The following is a 24,496-nucleotide window of genomic DNA, read 5'->3' as shown; positions in this document are numbered from 1 at the left end:
ATGCAGCATCAGCCAGAAAAAAAAAAAAAAAAACCACACCATTCCCTCCAAATGCCTGTCCAGTTCCTCCTTAAATTTATTTAACCTATCAACTTCCACAATGACAGATGGAAATTTGTTCCAGCAATTAACCAACCGCTGGCTAAAGGCAAATTTCCACACATGTATTCTACATCTTTCTTTTCTTAATTTGAATTTATGACCCCTTAGGTTCGCAATCTTAACAAGTGGAAGGATCCCATCAGAATTCAGCGTGCTCAATCCATTAATAGATGGAAGTTTAATTGATGCAATATGTGAAGTGTCCACATTGCTTTGAACTGATGAGCTTACATGCAAAATATTGACAGTATAGCAGAGAATTTGCATTCAAACCAGCACAGTGTCAAAATATGTGAGATATTACTTCCAACTTCAATTGATTCATTGTGCACAAGAATGCTGCTATATAACTATGAGGCACCTATGTTTATAAAGTGTAATGGGTGCTCTGCCAGAAAAGAGAAAGAAAATAATTGCAGAAAGTTATTTTAATGTATTTCATACTAGTCAGCAAAAAAATAACAAAATTCATTCCAGAATTTAAAATAAAAAAAAAAAAAAAAAAAAACCCGACAACTCAGAGTTTTTATCATTCTGTTTGTTATAAGCTATAGTCAGAAACAAATTTTAGATGATAATGTAATTGGCTGTTATCTTTTTAGTAATGTTTTTACCTCAATAAAAATTTTCAATCTACTCGAATAGGTGTAGAGAAGGACAAAAAGATTGGTGAGAGGAACAAAGGGGTGTACTTTACCAAGAAAGGCTTCGGTTTTGTAAATTGCAGCATCTGCAGTGATTTCAATGAGATGTTTAAGGCTTTGCAAGCTCAATACTAATGTCTCTCAAATTGCACACATAAATTCAAATCGGGGAAGGATAGATAGCTGTAGGATATATGTGTGGAAGTTTGGCTGCAGCCAGCAGGTAATTGATTATTGGAACAAAGTTCCTCTGTTGTTGTCGAAGTGGGTAGCTTAAATAACTTCAAGAACCCTTCCCTATCTCTTCCATCATGCAGTATGATTGATAACTTTTTAGGTTATGATGAACACCGTGGCGAGGTCCAATATTCCTTACATTTCGAGGGTACAGCTCTAAAATGGTGTTCGCAGGCTGGCCGCCAGTTAGTGCACCGCACCGAACCTATTGGTAACTCTCTAGGAGGCTTCTGGATCAGCTAGTGTATAACCTTGCTACCTCTACTCTGCCAGATAGTGACTGGAGGGAGTGCGAGTAGTGTATATGCGGGGAGCATTGTTGAGGCCATGTTATGTCAAGAATATAGGTATATTCTTACCATGTGTACATCATATCCAAAAATTTCATTACTTCATAAAGCATGTCCCACCCACTTTTTCTTACTATTGAATACACCATGAATTGTCAAACTAATAGAGCAAGCTTATCTGCGAAAAGATCTAAACCTCTCAAGCACTTCCTAATTCATTTCACAAATATACGTGGTCTCAATTCTAATCTTAACGATGTCCATTTCCACTTGCAGTCTGCCAAACCCCATGTACTTTTTCTGACAGAATCTCAGTTATTGGTTGATTCAACTACTGCACATCTCAGCTGCCCAAATTATTCGTTGTATGATTCCTTTCGCCTCGAAGGTGGTACTTGTGCATATGTCCAGTCTGATATTTCCTGTCAGAGACTTGCCAATCTGGAATCTTCTCTCTTTGATCTTCTCTGGCTTAAAGTCTCTCTACCTCATTGTGTAAAATTCATCTGTTGTCTCTACCGTTCTCTCAACTCCACTAATCACTTGGAGCTTTTTGACTTCCTCTCTTTGTAAGTTTACTTTCTCCAGTCCAACTTTCCTATCAGTGAGGTAATTTTCCTTAGTGATTTTAATGTTCACAACTCCAGCTGGCTTCCGTTTTCTAGTCACACCGACCCAGCTGGTCGAGATGCTGAGGCTTTGCAATTACTAATGACCTTGCACAGATTGTTCATTTACCTACAAGAATACCAGACAATCCTAATCATACAGCCAATACGCTTGATCTTTTTCTCACAAACAACCCTTCTAAGTACATGGTCGAAGTGAGAGGTCCTTTAGGCACTTCAGATCACAACTTGGTGATTGTCTCTTCTCCAATGGAGCCTCTATCTCATGGCTATTCCCAACCTCGTGTTGTTTGGCATTACAAGAATGCAAAATGGGATGACCTGCGTGATTTCTTTTCTTCTTTTCCGTGGTCGGATTAGTGTTTCAAAACTTGTGATGTCATCGTTTGCTCAGATCGTGTCAGTGAAATTATTCTTGCAGGAATGGAATCCTTTATCCCACACTCCACTTTAAAATCTCGTCCTTTATCTAAAACTTGGTTTTCCAATAAATGTGCTGAGGCTGGTCAAGAGAAGAATGTAGCATATCGTAATTGGCTTGTTTCTAATTCTTCAGTTTCATTTTCTGCCTACACCAAAGCTCGCAACAATTGTAAAGTAGTTATTAATCAGTCCAAACTAGAGTTTGAACAGGCTAAGAGTAGAAAACTTGCTTCTTGCCCTAATGGTAGGCGAGCATTCTGGTCTTTTGCCAGAGCTATTTGCTGCAACTTTTGCCCATCTCTGCTCCCACCTCTGTCCAAACCAGATGGTTCTGTTGTCACTTCAGCCAAGAATAAAGCTAAGCTACTAGCATTCCATTTTTCTTCCAACTCATGTATTATTGATCTTGGTAAAACACCTCCCACCATTCCCAACACACTCCATTCAATGCCTCCTGTGGAGGCGCATTATGGCCACAGCTGCCAATGCGCCAATAAAAAACCAAAAACAAACAAAACAAACAAAGCCTCCTGTGGTCTTCTGTCAAAAGGATGTCAGAAGGATTTTTATGAATCTTAATGCTAAGAAAGCTCCAGGTCCTGCTGGTATTTCTCCACTTGTTCTCCAAACCTGTGCTCCTGAACTTACTCCTATTCTTTGCCACCTTTTTTCACTTTCTTATTTCAAAGGTGTTTTTCTTTCTGCTTGGAAATTTGCTCATATCCAGCCAGTTCCTAAAAAGGGTGACAAATCCCTCCCATCCAATTATTGTCCCATTGCAATTACTTCTACTCTTTCTAAAGTAATGGAGAAATCAATTAACTGCCAACTCTTAAACTACCTAGAAACCTTCCGTCTGATCAATGAACGCCAGTATGGATTCCGTCACTGTTGATCCACTGGTGATATTCTGGCTTATGTTTCCCATTTATGGACTAATTCAATGGAAAGGTTCAGTGAAACACAAGTAGTTGCTCTTGACATATCAAAGGCTTTCAATCGTGTTTGGCATAAAGGTCTTCTAAACAAGCTTCCATCTTATGGTTTGCCAACCGTTTTTAGTAATTGGTTATCCAGTTTTCTCTCTGATTGCTCACTGAGGGTGATGGTAGATGGCTCTTTGTCTTCTAACTTCGCTAATGCCAGTGTCCCCCAAGGTTCAGTTCTTTCCCACACTCTTTTCCTCTTGTATATTAATGACCTTCTTCCATTGACTGGAAATCCTATCCATAGTTTTGCATTCCACTTTCCATTTTGAGAAACCTTGCCCTGTTCAATTTCAACTTCTCGAAAATCTGCTACCAATTCCTTAAATGCCGATCTTCAGGTAATTCTCCAGTGGGGCAAAGACAACTTAGTTGATTTCAACCCTTCTAAAACTCAGTCATGTCTTATATCTCGCAAAAATAATTCTTCTGCTCCTATGCTTATCTTTAGTGACGCTCCGATTTCTAGGCAAAATGATATATCTCTTTTGGGGATTACCCTGACTTCTAATCTCTCTTGGCACAGCACATTACAAATATTGCTTCCTCTGCATCTAAAAAACTTGGTTTTCTCTTTCGTTCTCGGCGTTACTTTTCTTCCAAACAGCTGCTCCCTCTGTATAAATCGCAAATCCGCCCTGCCATGTAATATTGTTCCACATCTGGGGTGGTGCCCCCAAAACCTCTGTCAGGCTTCTTGATTCCATTCAGAAGAGGGCAGTTAGGTTATTCATTTCTAACTGAGTGTCTCCACTCGCTGTCTCATAGATGTACTGTTTCTGCTGCATGCCTCTTCTACAGATACTTCCATGGGCACTATTCTTCTGAATTGGCTTCTATAATTCCCACTCTCTCTCTATTTCAAAACAGTCTGAACACCTGCCGCCACCAGCCAACCCACTCTCTCTCTATTTCAAAACAGTCTGAACACCTGCCGCCACCAGCCAACATCCATTTACTGTCCAACTTCAAACTCACAGAACCAACTTTTCATCTTCCTCGGAGGTGTCTCCATAGCCAGGTGGAAAGGAGCAACAGTGCGTAGCACATGCTTCTTGATTGGACTGGGGTTCGAGCCCGTAACCACCAAATACGGAGGATGCGGAAAGATCAGGGAATGACCACCACATATCCCGTAGCAATATGGCCCTAGTTGCTTATGCTCCTAAAAACCAAATGGCAAACATCATCTTCCTCGTTTATTCATTCAACTGCCATTTTCTGGAACAACCTTCCTTCATAAATATTTACTGAAAATTAGAGTCTACAGAAGTTCAAGTCCAATCAACAAATATCTTCTTTCGCCTTCTCAACCTCGAACCCAAGCACGGTACTAAGTACTATAGCTTCTAATACCTCTTGTGTTTGGGGTTTACATAAAAAAAAATTAGGAATAAGCTGGACAGGTATTTTGAACGAACAGAGGGGTGAAGTGGAAGTGGGTTTTTTTTTTTTTTGGCTGATGCTGCATAAGCTTGCTTTCTTGCATCAAATGCCTCTACTAATGCTAATGAATAACTGTACAAACTCCCGTAGGAGATTTCTTTTAAATTTTTTTTCCATTGATGCTGTGTATATATATATATATGCTTGCTTTCTTGCATCATTTGTTGCTATTAATACTAATACAAAATTAAAAATGAGAACAGTCATTGCCATTTTTAATTTTAAAATTTTGTAAACAATTAAACTTTTGGATGGCATCCCCTCTTGATTATATGCCTCCCTGCAGTGCACATCGTACACACCCACTCATGTAGCAGCCTTGATTAATCATGCAGAGTGTATCCACAAAGTTATGACTGATTTTCATTAGATATGACTTTCCCCTAGTGGTTGAATGTGCTTGTTTCTATTCCCTATGAATATTATTATATTGTATAGGAATATTTTATAGAAGATTTACTGTCTTGCAAAATAAACTTTAATTTGTTTAGGTTTGCAGAACTTGAACACTTCTCAGAGCTGCCTTATCGTCCTATTCAGGATAAACATTGTGATGTTGTACTTAATAGACCAACATTTATCATGAAGCTTGATGCAAGTATGATATTTTTAAAAATTTTGATTATAAAATGTTTAACATCAGTTGTCCTTTAAAACTAAGTTAATGAGGTGTGCATGTTATATTGAGGGAGATGGTAGGTGTGATGATAATAATAATACAAAGGAACATTTCTTCATATAGGAATAGATAGTTTTTAAAGCTATTTCTTCATACAGAATAGACAGTTTTTAGAGCTAACCTACAAATTGCGTGTTATTTTGTTTTGAGCAGATTAGGTTATACAAATTACATCAGGTTACATCAGGCACAATATTAATAAATCAGTGTTACGGAAGAATACACCACATAATAATTGATAAAATTTAAATATGCATAATTCTGTCATCAGTAATGTTTCATGCATTGCAGTAATTAAATTTGATAGTAGGATGTACTTCATTCATTTCGTAGAACAAGGTGGTATTTATTAGTCCCATTTTTATGGCTTATCTGGATAATGTTGATTCTCTCTCTATTCATGATAGTATCGATACTTTTTTTTTTAATGAAAACCCTAGGCACGAAAAGATATTAGAACCCATAGTACTTAGTACTCTGCATGAGTCGAAGGTTGAGAAGATGAAAGAAGATACTTGTCGACATTAGACTTGAATTACTGTAGATTGTAATTTTCTGAAAATATGTATGAAGGGAGGTTGTTCCAGAAAAAGGAAGTTGAAGGAATAAATAATGAAGACGAAACGTTGATTCTGTGAGTTTGAAGTTGAACAAAAAAAAGGATGCTGACTGGTTGCAGCACGTGTTCGGACTAGTTTGGAAGAGAGAGATAGAGTGCAAATTGTAGAAGACAATTCAGAACGGTGTGAAGAACAACAGTGCATGAAAAAGAAAAGGCATACAGCAAAAACAGAACATCTGTGAGAAAGAGAGTGGAGAGACTTTGTTAGAGATTAGCATTAGCATCAGCATTAGTAGAGGCATATGATGCAAGAAAGCAAGCTTATTCAGCATCAGCCAAAAAAAAAAAAAAAAAAAAATACACCACTCCCATTTCACCCCTCCGTTCGTTCGAAATACCTGTCCAGTTGAGCCTTCAATTTGTTTAGGCTATCATCTTCAACAACAAGTGATGGAAGTCGGTTCCACCAACCAACCACCCGCTGGCCAAAGGCAAATTTCCGCACATCTATCCGACATCCGTCCTTCCTCAATTTGAATTTATGCCCTCTGAGGTGATTATTCTGAGCAAGATGAAGAATCCCATTGGTATTGAGCATGCTCAAACCATTCAAAGCCTTATACACCTCTATCAGATCACCTCGCCGGTGCCTAGTATCCAGACTCTGTAATTTGCAAAACTTAAGCCTTTCTTCGTAAGAGCAACCCTTTGTTCCATTCACTAATCTTGTTGCCCTTCTCTGTACCTGTTCCAACAGCTCTACATCCTTCTTGAAATGAGGCCTCCAGACCTGTATACAGTACTCAAGATTTGGCCTAACCATTGCCTTATACAAGGAAATAATCACCTCCTTATCCCTGCTAGAAAAATTCCTGTACATCATTGACAAGACACCATGAGCTACTCTTGCAGCTCATCTGCACTGCTCACAGAACTTCATATATCTGCCTGCACAATTACCCCCAGGTCCTTTTCATTCTCCACCACTGTCAGTGTAGTACCGCAGAGTTGATACGTTGCTCTGTGGTTACTGTTTCCCATATGTAGTACTTTACATTTGTCAATGTTAAACTTCATTTGCCACCTCTCAGCCCATCTGTTCAACCTTTCCAGATCCTGTTGCAGCAGCATAGCGTCAGTAGTGTCCTTAACAACCCTGCCAACCTTTGTATCATCTGCAAACTTGGACATTAAACTTGATATACTATCATCAATATCATTCATAAACACCAAAACAACAACGGACCCAACACTGAACCCTAAGGAACTCCACTAATAACATTAGTCCACGTTGAGCAGTGTCCATTGATTAACACTCTCTGTCTTCTGCCACTCAACCATCCCCTTATCCATAGCAGCAATTTGCCTCCAATGCCACACTGCTCCAATTTGTGCAGCAGTCTTCCATGTGCAACAGTATCAAAAGCCTTTCTAAGATCCAAATATATAATATCAAAGTTATTCCCTGCATCCAGTTCTTTTGTGACTACATCATAGTATCCAATCAGATTGGTCAGGCAAGACCTGCCCTTAACAAAACCATGCTGCGTCTGAGCTATAACTGAATTCTTGTCTAGATGATCCTGCAGTGCTTCTTTAACCAGTGCCTCCATTAATTTACCTGGAACAGAAGTTAAACTAACAGGTCTATAATTACTTGTGTCAGCCTTTGATCCTCCTTTGTGAATTGGGGTCACATTTGCACATCTCCAGTCTATGGGTACCTCCCCTGAGTCCAAAGAAGCTCTCATAATTATGGCTAGGGGTTTGCTTACTTCCTTTGCTGCCTCCTTTAATATAACTGGATAGATCCCATCCACCCCAGGTGCCTTTTTTATGTTTATCCTCAAAATCTCTCCTCCACTTTCCTCTCAGTTATTACAAAATCATCTAGCTCACTGCCAATGTTTACTTTACCTACGTCATTCTCCTTCCTGAATAACTCCTCATGCGTGAATATAGATGCAAAATACTCGTTTAGATTGTTAGCCACCTAAGCAGGATCCTCATCTGTTGAACCATCAATATCCAGTGGACCAATCTGATTCATCCCTTTCCTTCTTGAGTTTAAATAGGTAAAGAACTCTTTTCTGTTTTTCTTTGCATCCTTTGCCAAGGATTTTTCGTAGTCTGCCTTTGCCTGCCTAATCTCCTTTGTGACTTGGTTACAGACCAACTTATATCTATCATAGGCTTCCATGTCACCCATTAATTTGTATGTATTCCATGCATTTTTCTTCTCTGCCACGTCTCATTAGTTCATCTGACAACCATTTAGGCCTAAACCTTGAACTTTTAAGGGCACAAAAGGTGATACAGTTGTACACGTTGGCACTAATGATATTAAGAGTAGGAGACCGGCAGAATTACTTAGCAAGTACAGGTCACTGTTGAAAAAAAACCGTGAATTAGGGTTGAATTTGAAAGTGTCTGCAATTCTGCCCAGACACGATAGGAGGGAGTATATGATGAGAGCCTTGTCGATTAATTCGGCCCTGGAGGGATTGTGCAAGGCTCAAGGGGTAGAATTTTTTTCAGCCTGGACTGTACTTGTTAACAGGAGAGATTGCTTCTACAGGGATGGGATACACTTAAATAGAAAGGGTGCAAGAATTTTTGCTGATGCTGTCGAGGCAGTGTTAGGTGGGTCGGAAAACCGCTAGTTGGGGGGGGATACAAGGATTAATAGATTAACAGTAGCCACTGGCAGAGGTGGAAGTGATTCTTGCACTGCTTCTATTGAAATGAGCAGAAGCCTGAAAAACAAGATGCAGGATATTTCAGAGACTGCTGGGAGTCATTGCGGTACAAGTAAACACATGGGTTGTGTTAGGGTAGCTAAGAATAGAAACAGGTGCATGTATATCTGCGTGTACACCAATGCTAGGAGTTTGGTAAATAAATTGGATGAATTTGAGGTATTGCTCAAAACATCAAAGGCAGATATTGTTATGATATCAGAGACGTGGTGTCACACAGATATAAGTAATGCGGAACTGGAATTTGGGGAATACAATGTGTATAGAAAGGATAGACAGGACAGGAGGGGAGGAGGGGTTATGCTATTAGTTAAGAAACACATAAAATCCAAGGAAGTGAAGCCAGTCGACATCAATGGACAGGGCAGTGTCGAGTCAGTTTGGTGTGACATAAGCATAGGGAAATCAAAATTGAGAGTAGGAGTGTGCTATAGGCCTAATGACTCTGATGAGTATAATAAGATATTGTACAGGGAAATAGAGTGGGCCAGTAAATCAGAGAGTCTTATAATGGGAGATTTTAATTTCCCATATATTGACTGGAATTTGTGGGTTGGTCACTCGCACACTAGCAAGGCTTTTGTGGATTTATTGGATGATTGTTTTCTACATCAGCATGTTCGTGAGGCAACAAGAGGGAGCAATACTCTTGATCTGATTATCAGTAGTGATTCTTCATGCATTAAGAATCTGCAGATAAATGAACCACTAGGTGGCAGTGATCACAGCGTGTTGAAGTGGGATTTACTCAAGGAGGTAACTACCATCAGAGGTAAAGGGAAGGGTTTTTGTTTTCGTAAAGGCGACTATGATGGTCTGAGACAGTATTTAAATTCTATACAGTTGGACCAACTGATGATGTTACCAACAGCAAACTCAAAATGGGAAGCATTCAAGGAACTAATCTTGGAGGCTACCAGGCTTTACATACCAACTAAGAAATATTGTTCAAGGTTTAGGCCTAAATGGTTGTCAGATGAACTAATGAAACATGTGGCAGAGAAGAAAAATGCATGGGATACATACAAATTAATGGGTGACATGGAAGCCTATGATAGATATAAGTTGGTCTGTAACCAAGTCACAAAGGAGATTAGGCAGGCAAAGGCAGACTACGAAAAATCCTTGGCAAAGGATGCAAAGAAAAACAGAAAAGAGTTCTTTACATATTTAAACTCAAGAAGGAAAGGGATGAATCAGATTGGTCCACTGGATATTGATGGTTCAACAGTTGAGGATCCTGCTCAGGTGGCTAACAATCTAAACGAGTATTTTGCATCTACATTCACGCATGAGGAGTTATTCAGGAAGGAGAATGATGTAGGTAAAGTAAACATTGGCAGTGAACTGGATGATTTTGTAATAACTGAGAGGAAATTGGAGGAGAGATTGTTGAGGATAAACATAAAAAAGACACCTGGGGTGGATGGGATCTATCCAGTTATATTAAAGGAGGCAGCAAAGGAAGTAAGCAAACCCCTAGCCATAATTATGAGAGCTTCTTTGAACTCAGGGGAGGTACCCATAGACTGGAGATGTGCAAATGTAACCCCAATTCACAAAGGAGGATCAAAGGCTGACACAAATAATTATAGACCTGTTAGTTTAACTTCTGTTCCAGGTAAATTAATGGAGGCACTGGTTAAAGAAGCACTGCAGGATCATCTAGACAAGAATTCAGTTATAGCTCAGAAGCAGCATGGTTTTGTTAAGGGCAGGTCTTGCCTGACCAATTTGATTGGATACTATGATGTAGTCACAAAAGAACTGGATGCAGGGAATAACTTTGATATTATATATTTGGATCTTAGAAAGGCTTTTGATACTGTTGCACATGGAAGACTGCTGCACAAATTGGAGCAGTGTGGCATTGGAGGCAAATTGCTGCTATGGATAAGGGGATGGTTGAGTGGCAGAAGACAGAGAGTGGTAATCAATGGACACTGCTCAACGTGGACTAATGTTATTAGTGGAGTTCCTCAGGGTTCAGTGTTGGGTCCGTTGTTGTTTTCGGTGTTTATGAATGATATTGATGATGGGATATCAAGTGTAATGTCCAAGTTTGCAGATGATACAAAGGTTGGCTGGGTTGTTAAGGACACTACTGACGCTATGCTGCTGCAGCAGGATCTGGAAAGGTTGAACAGATGGGCTGAGAAGTGGCAAATGAAGTTTAACATTGACAAATGTAAAGTACTACATATGGGAAACAGCAACCCCAGGGCAACGTATCAACTCTGCAGTACTACACTGACAGTGGTGGAGAATGAATAGGACCTGGGGGTAATTGTGCAGGCAGATATGAAGTTCTCTGAGTAGTGCAGACGAGCTGCAAGAGTAGCTCATGGTGCCTTGTCAATGATATTCAGGAATTTTTCTAGCAGGGATAAGGAGGTGATTATTCCCTTGTATAAGGCAATGGTTAGGCCACATCTTGAGTACTGTATACAGGTCTGGAGGCCTCATTTCAAGAAGGATGTAGAGCTGCTGGAATGGGTACAGAGAAGGGCAATAAGATTAGTGAATGGAACAAAGGGTTGCTCTTACGAAGAAAGGCTTAAGTTTTGCAAATTACAGAGTCTGGAGACCAGGCACCGGCAAGGCGATCTGATAGAGGTATATAAGGCTTTGAATGGTTTGAGCATGCTCAATGCCAATGGGATTCTTCATCTTGCTCAGAATAATGACCTGAGAGGGCATAAATTCAAATTGAGGAAGGACGGATGTCGGATAGATGTGCGGAAATTTGCCTTTGGCCAGCGGGTGGTTGGTTGGTGGAACCGACTTCCATCACTTGTTGTTGAAGTTGATAGCTTAAACAAACTGGACAGGTATTTCGAATGAATGGAGGGGTGAAATGGGAGTGGTGTGTGTGTTTTTTTTTTTTTTTTGGCTGATGCTGAATAAGCTTGCTTTCTTGCATCATATGCCTCTACTAATGCTAATGCTAATATTTCTTAGTTGGTATGTAAAGCCTGGTAGCTTCCAAGATTAGTTCCTTGAATGCTTCCCATTTTGAGTTTGCTGTTGGTAACATCATCAGTTGGTCCCACTGTATAGAATTTAAATACTGTCTCAGACCATCATAGTCGCCTTTATGAAAACAAAAACCCTTCCCTTTACCTGTGATGATAGTTACCTTCTTGAGTAAATCCCACTTCAACACACTGTGATCACTGCCACCTAGTGGTTCATTTATCTGCAGATTCTTAATGCATGAAGAATCACTACTGATAATCAGATCAAGAATATTGCTCCCTCTTGTTGCCGCACGAACATGCTGATGTAGAAAACAATCATCCAATAAATCCACAAAAGCCTTGCTAGTGTGTGAGTGACCAACCCACAAATTCCAGTCAATATCTGGGAAATTAAAATCCCCCATTATAAGACTCTCTGATTTACTGGCCCAGTCTATTTCCCTGTACAATATCTTATTATACTCATCAGAGTCATTAAGCTTATAGCACACTCCTACTCTCAATTTTGATTTCCCTATGCTTATGTCACACCAAACTGACTCGACACTGTCCTGTCTATCGATGTCGACTGGCTTCACTTCCTTGGATTTTATGTGTTTCTTAACTAATAGCATAACACCTCCTCCCCTCTCTATCCTTTCTATATACATTGTATTCCCCAAATTTCAGTTCAGCATTCCTTATATCTGTGTGACACCACATCTCTGATATCCCAACAATATCTGCCTTTGATGTTTTGAGCAATATCTCAAATTCATCAAATTTATTTACCAAACTCCTAGCATTGGTGTACACGCAAGTATACATGCACCTGCTCTTCCTCTTAGCCACCCTAACACAACCCATGTGTTTACTTGTATGTACCCCCATGATTCCCAGCAGTTTCTGAAATATCCTGCATCTTGTTTTTCAGGCTTCTGCTCATTTCAATAGAAGCAGTGCAAGAATCACTTCCACCTCTGCCAGTGGCTACTGTTAATTTATTTGTCCTTGTATCCCCCCCCAACTAGCAGTTTTCCGACCCTCCTAACATTGCCTCGACAGCATCAGCAAAAATTCTTGCACCCTTTCTATTTAAGTGTATCCCATCCCTGTAGAAGCAATCTCTCCTGTTAACAAGATGGGTCATTAATTAACATAACTGCCCTCTTTTGAATGGACTCTGGAAGACTGAGAGAGGTTTTGGAGCCACTGCCCCAGATGTGGGAACAGTATTCCACGGTTAAGCAGATTTGAGATTTATACAGAGTTAATAGATGTTTGGAAGAAAAGTAATGCCATGAACGAAAGAGAAAACCCAGTTTTTAGATGCATAGGAGGCAATATTTTTCATGTGCTTATGCCAAGAGAGAGAGGTTGGAAGTCAGGGTAATTAAGGTCTTGTCTAGAAATCTAAGTGTCATCAGAGATAAGCATAGGAGCAGAAAAATCATTTTTGTTAATATCTGTACTTATAAATACAGTTGTTAATTAAATTTTGATTTTTAACAAAAACTGTTAGTTATAAATGGGCTTGGAAGTTTTTACATATTGGCATTGATTCCAGTGGTTGTCAGGTATCTCAGCTGGTTTTAGAGTATTCCTGTAAGAAGAAGCTTCTCAGGTTTTGTATAATTATTGGCAGTTTGCCACTGTCTGGCATTTTTTTTCCAAATATCTAACAAGGTCTTGATTAAATTCAGATTCATGCCCTGGGTTGTGTGTGTGTGTGTGATATTAGTATGAAAGCAGTATTTTACTCTTTGTATCTGAAAATAATTAGTAGCAAGTAACTGGATTAATGATGGTAATTACATTAGGTGCTGCTATAAGCCTGAATACATTCCTTTGCATTAAAAAGTTATTTATATTAATTTGTAAATACCAGAAGAAAAGTTAAGCATGTAAACAGTAAACCTATGTACTTGCAGTTGATAAGACACAATAAGTTATATCCAGTATTGTTTGTAATTATTTAACAATATTACACATTTGAGGAGAACTAATTCATCAATAATATTATATTATAGATGAGATAGCTCTGTTTTTGGTTGAGACATGTATGTGAAGTACTACTTCTGATATCTGAAGGTAGTTTATATTTTTTCAGCTGTAAATATGTATCATCATTTCTGTGACTTCCTGAATTTGTATGCCACTCTTCATTTAAACAATTCATTTTCTACTGCTGTTGACATCCTTATCTGGGACACGGTAAGTTAGCTTCAATGGTAATAAATTATTTGAAACTGTTTACGAAGAAAGAAGTTAAAATATTTAGTGGAAATTTATTCATTTGTATATAAATAATCACAAATGTATGATTACCCACTGAGTACTTGCTTGTTTCGTGTGGGAAGTTCTCTTAATTTAAAATTAACTGCATTTAATTTTGTCTTTATACAGTAAAATTCTGCACTCTTTGTATGCTTTTTAATACTGCTCAAAGCTTTGATAAAAATATTTACTTTGCATATCAGACCATGTGACAATAATTCATTGCAAATTTTCAAATGGCGAGAGAGAGAGAGAGAGAGAGAGAGAGACTGAATGAATTAGTTTCTCACAAACCTACAAACAATATTTGATATTGTTTGTGAGTTTGTTAGAAGTACACAAGACTGCTACCATATCTAATATATGCTACATGAGTCTTTTATTAAGAGAAATATTTTATTTCTCTTAATAAAAATAAATAAATAAAAAAGTTTATTTGGAGAAAGCTTTGTACAGCAGTAATGTTCAACATTGAATTACTTTTTTTCTAAAAAAGAATAATAGATTTTGGAGTCCACTTAAGCATAATTTTTTAATACTTATAATTTTTTCTTGTTGCCATTAATGGAGAACCAATGACAGAATATACCTGAAAGTTTTGGGAATGTTTAATTATGATTGGAATTTCCATTAAAGCACAGATTAGCTTTCTTTTAATGATCAAGCAATGATCAAGGATCACAGAAATGTACTCTATCTAAGCAGTGCTCCTTCAAGATGACTTGGATAGGTTTCAAGGATGGTCACCGAAGTGGCAGCTATGTTTTAAATGAAGCAAAACCGAAGGTCTTGTACTATTGTGAAATAGCAACTCCAAAGTAACTTATACATTTGTAGGAGTTCAATGAAGCATGGTTGAGGAAGAAAGATATTTGGGAGTTTGGGCAAAGGCAGATATGAAATCCATGTAGTGTAGACAGGTGGCAAGGAGGCCCATAGTGTCATGTAAATGATTAAGTGAACAAATCAAAACATGCTTTACCCATTTGATTTCGATTGTGGAGAAATTTTTGCTCTCATTGAAGACCAGGTACTCAGTGTTAAGGCTTGGACTTATTCAAGATAAAGACAAATACATTATTCAAGTTTCTGCCTAAGTTGCTAACCATGTTTTAAACGGTACAGCATCACCCAGATAGATTTGCCCAGTATCACCCATTATACATTTAAAAATCTTAGATACCACCAAGACAGCTGTTTTAAAGTTTACTGGCTTCTCATCAGCTGGTGGATAGTCTCTCTCATAGTATGCCAAACTGTGAATAATGTATTTTTTCTAATTGAACAACCAACTGATGTATAAAAGTAAAACTCATTTACAAACAAGATAGCTGCTATATTTACCTTAACCCAAGAACTGAGCTGTTTTGGCCCTATGAGATACAGTGCTATACAATTGCTGGAGATTTATTTGAATTTTGATTCAAATAAATTTGAATCAAATGCTATGCTGTGCTATACTTGCATTTGATTTTGATCATGGAGAGATTCTCAGCTTTTGCTGAAGAAAAGAGCAATGGCAGTACAATTTAAAAATATATTAGTATTAGTAATGGCATATGATGCCAGAATGGAAGCATATACAGCATCAGCAAAAAAAAAAAAAAAAAAACCCCACACTTCCCACTTCATTTATCCATTCACTCCAAAACAACGGATGGTAGTTTGTTCCAGCAATCAACCACTTGCTGGCTAAAGGCAAATTTATGCCCTCTCAGTTGCATAATCTGAGCAAGAAGAAAAATCCCATTAGCATTGAGCTTGCTCAAACCATTCAAAGCTTTAAACACCTTGCAATCAGATCACAATCAGCTTTAAGCACAATCAGATCACCTTGCAGGTGCCGAGTCTCCAGATGCTGCAGTTTGCAGAACTGAAGCCTTTCTTGGTAACACAAATCTTTGTTCCTCTCACCAATCTTGTGGTAGTAGTAGTAGAGGCATGTAATGCAAGAAAGCAAGTGTATGAGCTTATGCAGCATCAGCCAAAAAAAAAAAAAAAAAAAAATCACACCATTCCCTCCAAATGCCTATCCAGTTCCTCCTTAAATTTATTTAACTTATCAACTTCCGCAACGACAGATGGAAGTTTATTCCAGCAATTAACTACCCACTGGCTAAAGGCAAATTTCCACACATCTATTCTACATCTGTTTTTTCTTAATTTGAATTTATGCCCCCGTAGGTTCGTAATCTGAACAAGTGGAAGGATCCCATCAGAATTCAGCGTGCTCAACCCATTCAAGGCCTTATACACCTCAATCAGATCACCACGCAGGTGTCTAGTCTCCAGCCACTGCAATTTGCAGAACTTAAGCCTCTCTTGGTAAGAGGATCCCTTCGTTTCCCCTCACCAATCTTGATGCCCTTCTCTGTACATGCTCAAGCAAATCTTCATCCTTCTTAAAATGAGACCTCCAGAACTGTATGCAGTACTCAAGGCATGGCCTGACCATTGCCTTATACAGAGTGACAATCACCTCCTTTTGCCCTGCTAGAAAAATTCCTATATATCATTGACAAAACCCCATGACCTACCCTGGCAGCCTGTCTGCATTGTTCAGAAAACTTCATATCTGACTGCACAATTACTCCCAGGTCTTTTTCCATTTTCTACCACCTTAAGTGTAGTACCACACAGTTGATATGTTTCTCTGGGGTTACTTCTACCCATATGCAGTGCTTTGCATTTGTCAAGGTTAAACTTGAACTGCCTAATTTTTTGAGATCTTATAGATCTCGAAAAATTAGCTTACCTTGATTATTCTCATTAACCACCCTGCCAGTATTTGTATCTTCTGAAAACTTAGACATTAGCCTATACATCTTCATCAGTATCATTAATAAATAAAGAAAACAATAGCTGAGCCAGCCAGCACTGGGATTCACTAATTAGCATTGGCATTAGTAGAGGCATATGATGCAAGAAAGAAAGCTTATAGAGCATCAGCTAGGGAAAAAAAAAACAAAACAAAACCCTATTTTACCCATCCATTCACTCCAAAATGGATGGGTAAAAACTGGAGTGAATAAAATTCACTCCAGTTCTTTCATGATTTTATTTAAGCTATCAACTTCCACAACAACAGATTTGAAGTTTTTTCCAGCAATCAACCACCTGCTAGCTAAAGGCAAACATCCACACATCTATTTTCCAACTTTCCTCAGTTTGAATTTATGCCCACTCAGTTGCATAATCTGAGTAAGAGAAAGAATCCTATCAGCATTGAGCTTGCTCAAACCATTCAGGACCTTATACACCTCAATGAGATTGCCTCACAGGTGTGAGGCAATCTCATTGAGGTGTATAAGGTCCTGAATGGTTTCCAGTTGTTGCAATTTCCAGAACTTAAGCCTTTCATGGTAAGAGCAAAGCTTTTTTCCCTCACCAGTTCTTTTGTGACCACATCACAGTATCCAATAAAATTAGTCAGATAACACTTCCCCATAACAAACAAATGTTGCATCTGAATTATAACTGCAGTCTTGTTTAGATGATCCTACAATGCTTCTTTAACCAGTGACTCCATTATTTAAACTAATAGATGTGTAATTACTCATGTCACTCTTGGTGAACAGGGATGGGATAAATTTGCACAACTCCAGTCCCAGTGGACCTCCCCTGAATCTAAGGATGCTCTCTCATAATTATGGCTAAGGATTTCTTACTTCGTTTGCTGCCTCCTTTAATATACGTGGCTAGTTCCCATCCAACTCAGGTGCCTTTCTTATGTTTAACTTCAACATTTTGTTCCCAGTTATTACAAAATCATTTAGCTCCCTGTTAGAGTTTATTATTGGAATTCCTCATGGATGTAGATGCAAAATATTCATTCTGTTTGGCAGCTACCTGAGCATAATCATCAACAGTCGAACCATTGATATCAAGTGGACAATCTGATTCATTCCCTTCCTTCCTTCAAGAATTTATATAAGTAAAGAAGTCTTTGCTGTTTTTCTTTGCATGCTTTGCCAAAGATTTCTTGTAATCTGCCTTTGCTTGCCTAAGTTGCTTTGTGACTTGATTACAGACTAGCTTTTATCTACTGTAGGCCGCTGTTTCCCTTGATAATTTATATGCATCATTTGCATTTTTCTTCTCTGCCACGAGTCTCATTAGTTCATCTGACATCCATTTTGGCTTAAACCTTGAACAGTATTTCTTAGTTCGTATGAAAAGCTTAGTAGCTTCCAAGATTAATTCCTTGAATGCTTCCCATTTAGAATTTGCTGTTGGTAACACCTCAGTTGATCCCACTGTACAGATTTACAAACTGTCTGAGACCCCTGTAGTCACCTTTAGGAAAGCAAAACCCATCCCTTTTGCCTTGACGGTAGTTACATCTTTAAGTAATTCCCATATCAGTACATTGTGATCTCTGTCACCCAGTGGTTCCTTTATCTGCAGATTCTTAATGCATGAATAATCACTGCTGATGATGGTCAGATCAAGAGTATTACTCCAATTGGTTGCTTCTCAAACATGTTGCTGTAGAAAACAATCATTTAATAAATACACAAAAGTCTTGCTAGTGTGCGAGTGAGAGGCAACCAATTGGAGTATTGGTTGCCTCTAACAAACTCCTACCCTCATTTTTGCTTTCCTAGTGCTTATGGCACACCAGACTTACTCAACGTTGCACTGTCCATCTGTGTCAACTGGATGCACTTTCTTAGATTTTGTGTTTCTTAACTAACAGCATAACCATCCCTCCCTATCGTGTCTATTCTTTCTGTAAAAATTGTACTCCCGAAATTTCAAATCTGCATTCGTTATCTGTGTGACACCAGGCCTCTGATATCCCAACAATATCTGCCTTTGTTTTCCTGACCAGCACTTCAAATTCATCAAATTTATTTACTATACTCCTAGCATTGATGTACATGCAAGTATACAACAACCTGTTCTTATTCTTAGTTAATGTAACACAGCCCATGTATTTTTTTTTTTTTTTTTATGTGAACCCCAAACACGAGAGGTATTAGAACCTATAGTACTTAGTACCGTGCTTGGGTTGGAGGTTGAGAAGATGAAAGAAGATATTTGTTGACATTGGACATGAACTTCTGTAGATTGTAATTTTCAGGAAATACGTATTAAGGAAGGCTGTTCCAGAAAACGGCAGTTGAATGAATAAATGAGGAAGATGAAAAGGTGGTTCTGTGGGTTTGAAGTTGTACAGTAAATGGATGTTGGCTGGTGGCGGCACGTGTTCGGACTCTTTTTGAAAGAGAGAGCGGGAATTATAGAAGCCAATTCAGAAGAACAGTGCCCATGGAAGTATCTGTAGAAGAGGCATGCAGCAGAAACAGTACGTCTATGAGAAAGCGAGTGGAGAGACTCTGTTAGAGATGAATCATTAATTAACCTAACTGCCCTCTTCTGAATGGAATCAAGAAGCCTGAGAGAGGTTTTGGGGGCACCAACCCAGATGTGGCAACAATATTCCATGGCAAGGCAGATTTGCGATTTATACAGAGTGAGCAGCTGTTTGGAAGAAAAGTAACGTTGAGAGCAAAAGAGAAAACCAAGTTTTTTAGATGCACAAGCACATTACAATATTTGTAATGTGCTTTTGGGTAATCCCCAAAAGAGATCATTTTGCCTAGAAATCAGAGTGCCACTAAAGATAAGCATAGGAGCAGAAGAATCCTTTTTGCTAGATATAAGACAAGACTGAGTTTTAGAAGGGTTGAAATCAACTAAGTTGTCTTTGCCCCACTGGAGAATTACATGAAGATCGGCATTTAAGGAATTGGTAGCAGATTTTCGAGAAGTTGAAGCTGATTGAGCAGGACAAGGTTTCTCAAAATGGAAAGTGGAATGCAATGTGCTATCATCGTCAAAACTATGGATAGGATTTCCATTCAATGGAAGAAGGTCATTAATATACAAGAGGAAAAGAGTGGGGGAAAGAACTGAACCTTGGGGGACACCAGCATTAGTGGAGAAGTTAGAAGACAGAGAGCCATCTATCATCACCCTCAGTGAGCAATCAGAGAGAAAACTGGATAACTAATTACTAAAAACGGTTGGCAAACCATAAGATGGAAGCTTGTTTAGAAGACCTTTATGCCAAACACGATCGAAAGCCTTTCAGATGTCAAGAGCCAACTGCTTGTGTTTCACCGAACTTTTCCATTGCATTTGTCCTTAACTGGGTAACATGAGCCAGAATATCACCAGTGGATCGACACTGACGGAATCCATACTGGCGATCGTTGATCAGACGGAAGGTTTCTTGGTAGTTTAAGAGTTGGCGGTTAATTGATTTCTCCATTACTTTAGAAAAAGTAGAAGTAATTGCAATGGGACGATAATTGGATGGGAGGGATTTGTCACCCGTTTTAGGAACTGGCTGAATATGAGCAAATTTCTAAGTAGAAGGAAAAACACCTTTGGAATAAGAAAGTGAAAAAAGGCGGCAAAGAATAGGAGTAAGTTCAGGAGCACAGGTTTTGAGAACAAGTGGAGAAATACCATCAGGACCTGGAGCTCTCTTAACATCAAGATTCATCAAAATCCTTCTGATATCCTTTTGACGGAAGACCACAGGAGGCATTGAATGGGAATGGCAGGAGGTGTTTTACCAAGATCATTAATACATGAGCTGGAAGAAAAATGGGATGCTAGCAGGTCAGCTTTATTCTTGGCTGAAGTGACAACAGAACCATCTGGTTTGGACAGAGCTGGGAGCAGAGATGGGCCAAAGTTGCGCCCAATAGCTTTGGCAAAAGACCAGAATGCTCGCCTACCATTAGGGCAAGAAGCAAGTTTTCTACTCTTAGCCTGTTCAAACTCTAGTTTGGACTGATTAATAACTGCCTTACAATTGTTACGAGCTTTGGTGTAGGCAGAAAATGAAACTGAAAGAATTAGAAACAAGCCAATTATGATATGCTACATTCTTCTCTTGAACAGCCTTAGCACATTTATTGGTAAACCAAGGTTTAGATAAAGGATGAGATTTTAAAGTGGAGTGTGGGATAAAGGATTCCATTCCTGCAAGAATAATTTCACTGACTCGATCTGAGCAAACGTTGACATCAGAAGTTTTGAAACAGTAATCCAACCAAGGAAAAGAAGAAAAGAAGTCATGCAGGTCATCCCATTTTGCATTCTTGTAATGCCAAACAACACGAGGTTGGGAATAGCCATGAGATAAAGGTTCCATTGGAGAAGAGACAATCACCAAGTTGTGATCTGAGGTGCCTAAAGGACCTCTCACTTCGACCATGTACTTAGAAGGGTTGTTTGTGAGAAAAAGATCAAGCGTATTGGCTGTATGGTTAGGATTGTCCGGTATTCTTGTAGGTAAATGAACAATCTGTGCAAGGTCATTAGTAATTGTAAAAACCTGTGCTCCTGTTAGGAAAGCTGGACTGGAGAAAGTCAAGTTGCAAAGAGAGGAAGTCAAAGAGCTCCAAGTGATTAGTGGAGTTGGGAGAACGGTAGAGACAACAGCTGAATTTGACACAATGAGGTAGAGAGATTAGCCAGAGAAGATCAACGAGAGGAGATTCCAAATTGCCAAGTCTCTGACAGGGAATATCAGAATGGACATATGCACAAGTACCACCTTTGAGGCAACAGGGATCATACGGCGAATAATTTGGGCATCTGAGATGAGCAGTGGTAAGAAAATACCCAGATCCTTGACATAACGTGGCCTCGACAATGCTCCCCGCATACACTCTACTTGGACTCCCTCCAGTCACTATCTGGCACAGTAGAGTTAGCAAGATTATACTCTAACTGATCCAGAAGCCTCCTAGAGAGTTACTAATAGGTTCAGTGCGGTGTACTAACTAGTGGCTCTCCTGTGAACACCGTTTTAGAGCTGTACCCTCGAAGTGTACCCTTTAGAGCTGTGTATCCTCAAAATTTACTTGTTCCATGATGATTCCCAGCAGTTCTTGAAATCCCCAGTGCCTTTCTTTCCAGGCTGCTGCTAAATCTAATAGAAGCAGTGCAAGAATCACTTCTGCCTGCAGCTACTCTTAATCTATTAGTTTGTGAATCTACCTCCAATCTAAAAGTTTTTCGACCCACCTAACAATGCCTTTGATAGCATCAGAAAATATTCTTGCATCCTTTGTTTAAGTGTATCCCATCCCTGTAGAAGCAGTCTCTGGTTAACAAGCACAAACCAAGCTGAGAAAACCTCTTCCCCATGAACCTTGCACAATCTCTCCAGCACCAAATTGATTGACAAGGCTCTTATCTTATAGAGTGGGCTGTTATTCTTCCTTCTTTCTGGGCAGAATTGCAGACACTTTCAAATTTTGTCATAACTTTCGACTTTTTTTTTCAACTTTGCCCTGTACTTAAGTAAGTCTGCAGATATTCTGCTCTCAATGTAATTGTGCCAATGTGTAGAACAATATCACCTTTTGTGCCCTTGAAAGACAATATCTACTCTACATCTTCAATTTTTTCCCTGTCAGACAGACCCTTGTCCTATTCCACCTATCAGTTTTGCACAATGTTTCCCTGACTATAGAGTCAACCACAATAACTAGCTCCTGTGGTACCAGCGCATTGTGCCTTAAAGGTTGCCACTGTGTTGCCTGATTCACAAGAGTGAGCTCTGGCATTGTATTAGCCATCTGAGAGCTTGATGCCTTTGTTTGAAGAGTGGGATAGATGTCCATCTGCCCCACTCTTCAAACTCTCATAGATGCCTATCAGAATGCTGAGTTGGCACCTAATTTCTTCACACACTCTCTACATCTAGCACATGCAAAGACATTCTGCTTGGCTAGATCATGTCCTGTTCCAGGACATGATCTAGCCAAGGTGCGCAAACATTTCACAAGTTGCATATTTTTTTGGCTGTGATGTGTTGCAGAATCGTCCCTTTCCATTCCCGTCCAAGTCACAGACTCAAACTGCTTTGTTTACTTTGTTCCCCTTGCTTTGCAGCTGTAGTCTGGGGCATGATTTCCATTTTAAATACAATTTAATTGATTAATTGACAATAATACACTAAGCTAATAGATTCCGAAATGCATTTTTATATGCCTTAAGCTATCTAGTTTTACATTTTACCTTACACTATCAAGTTCGAGATATACATTACATTACAGTAATGATCACAGTGTTAAATTAGTTATATCCTTAACACAAAAAAGATATGTACGCAACAAGTGGTTGAAATTTATAAGTTAATTATAAAATTATAATATATAACAAAATTATCTAACTAATCCCAACCTAAATTATTTGAACATTAAAACTACCCATTTACCACAGTTTGAACTCTCCTATCATTCACTCTCTAACTGTAACAATGGTGGCAAGAATTGAATGATATAAGGTTTTATGTATATTATGTAGTAACTTACAAAATTTCTAGCTAATTTAAAAAATAAAATAACAAGTGTGACTAGGACAATAAATCTACCTATAGAGTAAAATTTAATGACTATTAAGTTGATATTATTTGTCAATATTAAGTCCATAATATTAGTCCATGAAGAGCAGCGTCCATAAATAACCATTCTCTATTTTCTCCCTCTCAACCATCCCTTTATCCAGAGCAGGAACTTGACATTAATACCAAGCTGCTCCAATTTGTGCAGCAGTCTTTTATTAGCATTAGCATTAGTAGAGGCATATGATGCAAGAAAGCAAGCTTATGCGGCATCAGCCAAAAAAAATCCTCCCATTTCACCCCTCCATTCATTCTAAATGCCGTTCCAGCTCAGCCTTAAATTTATTTAGGCTATTAGCTTCCACAACAAAAGATGGAAGCCTGTTCCACCAATCAACTACCTGCTGGCTAAAGGCAAATTTCTACACGTCTATTTAACAACTATCTTTCCTCATTTTGAAACTGTGCCCCCTCAGGTTTTTAGTCTGAGCAAGAGGAAGAATCCCATCAGCATTCAGCTTGCTCAACCCATTCAAGAACTTATACACCTCAGATCACGTCGCAGGTGCCTACTCTCCAGGCACTGCAATTTGCAGAACTTAAGCCTTTTTTGGTAAGAGCACCCCTTTGTTTCCCATCACTGATCTTGTTGCCCTTCTTTGTACTTGTTCTAGCAACCCTACATCCTTCCTAAATTGAGGCCTCCAGACCTGTACATAGTACTCTGTGGCCTCACCATTGCCTTGTATAGTGGATAATCACCTCCCTGTCCCCGTTAGCGAAATTCCTATGTATCATTGACAAGACTCCATGACAGTCCGTCTGCACTGCTCAGCGAACTTCATATTTGACTGCACAATTACCCCCAGGTCTTTTTCACTTTCCACTTCCCTGAGTGTAGTACCACAGAGTTGGTACGTTTCTCTTCGGTTATTGCAACCCATATGCAGTACTTTGCATTTGTCATTGATAAACTTCAGTTGCCACTTCTCAGCCCATTTTCCCAACTTATCTAGATCCAGTTGGAGTAGCATACTGTCTTTATTCTCATTAACAACCCTGCCAACCTTTGTATCATCTGGATATTAAACCTGATATACCTTCATCAGTATCATTGATAAATATA

The 24,496-nt window shown here is 38.9% G+C and overlaps 1 protein-coding gene across 1 annotated transcript in view; it reads left to right on the top strand.

Annotated features, from left to right (window-relative positions):
• The window catches only part of Eogt (EGF-domain O-GlcNAc transferase), a 257,927-nt gene that overhangs the window by 87,258 nt on the left and 146,173 nt on the right, over positions 1-24,496 (top strand). The window contains exons 7-8 of the mRNA XM_090390322.1: positions 5,249-5,355; positions 13,828-13,931. Coding sequence (XP_090246448.1) covers positions 5,249-5,355; positions 13,828-13,931 — 211 coding nt within the window. The remainder of the gene's footprint in view (positions 1-5,248; positions 5,356-13,827; positions 13,932-24,496) is intronic.

The sequence above is a fragment of the Mastigoproctus giganteus genome, chromosome 2 (assembly GCF_048544385.1).
Source record: "Mastigoproctus giganteus isolate SK-2022 chromosome 2, ASM4854438v1, whole genome shotgun sequence".
In the NCBI taxonomy this organism is placed as follows: domain Eukaryota; kingdom Metazoa; phylum Arthropoda; class Arachnida; order Uropygi; family Thelyphonidae; genus Mastigoproctus; species Mastigoproctus giganteus.
This window is presented reverse-complemented; position numbering and strand designations above follow the sequence as displayed.